The sequence below is a fragment of the Alnus glutinosa genome, chromosome 7 (assembly GCF_958979055.1).
Source record: "Alnus glutinosa chromosome 7, dhAlnGlut1.1, whole genome shotgun sequence".
Taxonomy (NCBI): domain Eukaryota; kingdom Viridiplantae; phylum Streptophyta; class Magnoliopsida; order Fagales; family Betulaceae; genus Alnus; species Alnus glutinosa.
In genome coordinates, this window is record NC_084892.1 from 26,523,156 (window position 1) to 26,526,035 (window position 2,880).

A 2,880-nucleotide genomic window follows, 5' to 3' on the forward strand; every position below is an offset into this window, starting at 1 on the left:
AGATATATATACCAACTAAACCTAAGTAAAATACCAGCTAAAAGATAACGACTGTTTTTATCTTTTTCTTCAGGTAGCCTTTCTGTCATAATTATTAATTATAATGTTTTTTTAATATTAAATAAAGAGTGTCTGGCTACTGTTGAATCGGTCACTGTTGTTGACTGAACGAGGCTTAATTAGAAGAAGAATCCTTTTTGCCACATGATCAGAAATAATCTTATGGTTAACACCAATGAATTAAGCATAAGCATATTTCTTAAAATTAAGCAACTTGCACCCATCTAACTCATGAATCATATTTTTCCTATGTCTTCAATAAGCATGTCCAAGTTGTGATACGAAGATCCACCTTGGCCAACACAATCGCGAGCCAATTTTGCAATCCGATCCATTGACATCATGATTTCCTCTCTTCCATCTTTCATCAGTGTTCTTATCATCGTCTCAACCGTCGATCTATCACAAGTGTCCTTTATATCAAGGCCAATCCTCCACACCTCACTAACCCACCTACTATTAATCTGCTGGTCACCAATTTGGGGCCAACAAATCATGGGGACCCCAGCCACAATGCTCTCTAGGGTAGAGTTCCAGCCACTGTGGGTCAGAAACCCACCCGTGGACGGGTGGGCCAGGACCTCTTCTTGTGGAGCCCAGTCCACCAAAAGGCCCCTTTCTTTTGTGCCCTCTTGAAGCTCCACAGGAATCGCCTGCTCACCTTTTGCATCCGAAAGCGTATCACGCCGTATAGCCCATAGAAAGCGCTTGCCACTATTGACTAGGCCGTGCCAAAGCTCCATAAAAAAACCACGTGTCATGATCGCCAAGCTCCCAAAGCTAACATAAACAACGGACCCTAACGGCTGCGAATCCAGCCACGCCATGCAACTGTTGTCCGCCTCCCATAAATTACTAAAGGTCGATAATGACCGCGGGACTCCGTCTCCAATACGGGATCTCATAAGAGCATTGAGAGGTCCAATTGTGTAAATTTTGGAAAAGAGAGGGGCGAGGTGGGAGAGAATCGAAGCTTCAAGATCATCAAAAGTGTTTAGTATGAGTGCCGAAGCTCGAGTCATGGCCTGGGTCTCCACAAGGAAGAATTGAAAGAGGGGATCGTTGAGTTGTATTCTACAAATTCTCGGTAGATCTCGGCGTCGCAAAAGACCCTCCATACCTGGCACGCCTGCCACCATCATATCCATATCTTCATCGGCTGCTATTTCATGAAATAAAAGTATTATTTTCTAGAAATTTCACAAAATCTTCTTGAACTGTTCCTTTTCTGAAACTAACCTTTAAAGTTTAGAACTTTCAAATTTTGAATTTGTTGTAATGTCCTCACTCCATTCTATCAGATGGCAAAATGGATAAAATAACATTTATGCCCTTAAAATTTTCATAAAATTTTAAATTTACAAATAATTTCAAATTAAAAAAAAAAAAATGAAATAAAAAAGGCCCACGGCTGACCCTTGGCTGATCCACGGCGTGGATTAGAAGAGTACGCAGCCATGGGTCACCTGTGGGTCTGGCGACTCACGGGTTTCAAAAATAAAATTATTAAATGAAAAAACAAAAAATAAAGATATTTTCGTTATGAACTTTGTAACAAATTCAGAGTTTGAAGTTTTTTTTAAAATAAAAAATAAAAAAAGTTTGAAGGTTGAAATTGAGAGCGGGGTTATATGAAGTTTCTTCTATTATTTTATTTTAAACGTATTGTCATGTATTGATTACGTGAATAATTGCAAATTCTGCTCGAGGAATATTGAAAAAAAAAGTACTCACCGCCTTATCAAAAAATAAATAAATAAAAGTACTCACCGCCGACTGGAAGCTGGCCTTCCTGAATTAGGTTCGGAAGACAGAAATAAGACCACAAGCAGCAAGCACTGAAGGTCCGGAACGCGATTACGCGAACTCCCAATTCCTTTGCAACATCAATAGCGAAAGACATAATTCCATCGGCTATTACACACGTGACCGGACGCTCTGACTTTCTGCTGGAGTCAGCCAGCAGCTCGCGGAAGAGGGGCTTTGTCACGGACTTGATGGAGGAGATTAACTCTGGAAAGAACTGGAGAGTGCGAGGGTGATCGGTGGGCAGGCCATCGGAAATGGATTTGAAGTGGAGGGTTGGGAAAAGAGTAGAGAGAGCTTGTAGGTGGGTGAGGCGGCTGTGGTTGTGGTCGGTGTTGAGGAAGGTGACGTGGATCCGGCCAGTGTGGCATAGGAGCGCTGCTAAGCCCACCATGGGTTTGATGTGGCCTTGTGCAGGGAATGGCAAGATCAGAACATGAGGCTGCTGATCCATGTTTATCTTCGGTATCCCCAGAGATGAATAATGCAGATGTAGCAAACACTAACGGGAGTTCTTCCTCCTTTATAAAAATCTGGCTTTGTGGTTAGGATATCATTTTCATAGGTCAAGAGTTGGCAAGGTCAAGACTTCCAAACTTAACAAGTGTTACTTTTGTTTCTTTTTTTTTTTGTCACCTACCCGGGTAAAGTCTGTCTCAAGACTCAATATATTAGCCTAATAAATTTTGGCTGGGCCTTTATGTTTGGTGCCTACCACTTTATGTGGGGTAGCCCAAAATACTATTTACTATATAGTGAAACGGAAACGCAATAAAATAAATAAAGCTTCCTCCTTTATAAAAACTGGTGATAGGAATTCGACAAAATATCCTCCAAACCAACCCGGCCTCAATAATTGCCATCTATCCTTATACATGTGCTTCGCGCATGAGTTTTTTATGTTTCTAGCTGCTTGATTTTCGTGTTTTCTACTTTCTCATAACGCCTTGTGTAGCTGGATTATTCACAATCAAGACCTGGATAAAATAGTTTTTCGCAAAAAAATCTCTAAAT

The 2,880-nt window shown here is 41.0% G+C and overlaps 1 protein-coding gene across 3 annotated transcripts; it reads right to left on the reverse strand.

Annotated features, from left to right (window-relative positions):
- Positions 1 to 205: 205 nt before the first annotated feature.
- On the reverse strand, positions 206 to 2,347 carry LOC133874173 (7-deoxyloganetic acid glucosyltransferase-like). Of its 3 annotated transcripts, none has more exons than XM_062312024.1 (2): positions 1,831 to 2,347; positions 206 to 1,189 (listed from the first exon to the last, which is right to left on the reverse strand). In XM_062312024.1, the coding sequence occupies exons 1-2, from the start codon at positions 2,318 to 2,320 to the stop codon at positions 297 to 299; spliced, it is 1,383 nt and encodes a 460-aa protein (XP_062168008.1). In that variant the 5' UTR covers positions 2,321 to 2,347; the 3' UTR covers positions 206 to 296. The 3 variants fall into 3 exon arrangements, with proteins under 3 accessions (XP_062168008.1, XP_062168007.1, XP_062168006.1); XM_062312023.1 differs by having other exon boundaries at positions 206 to 1,219; XM_062312022.1 differs by having other exon boundaries at positions 206 to 1,222.
- Positions 2,348 to 2,880: the final 533 nt, after the last annotated feature.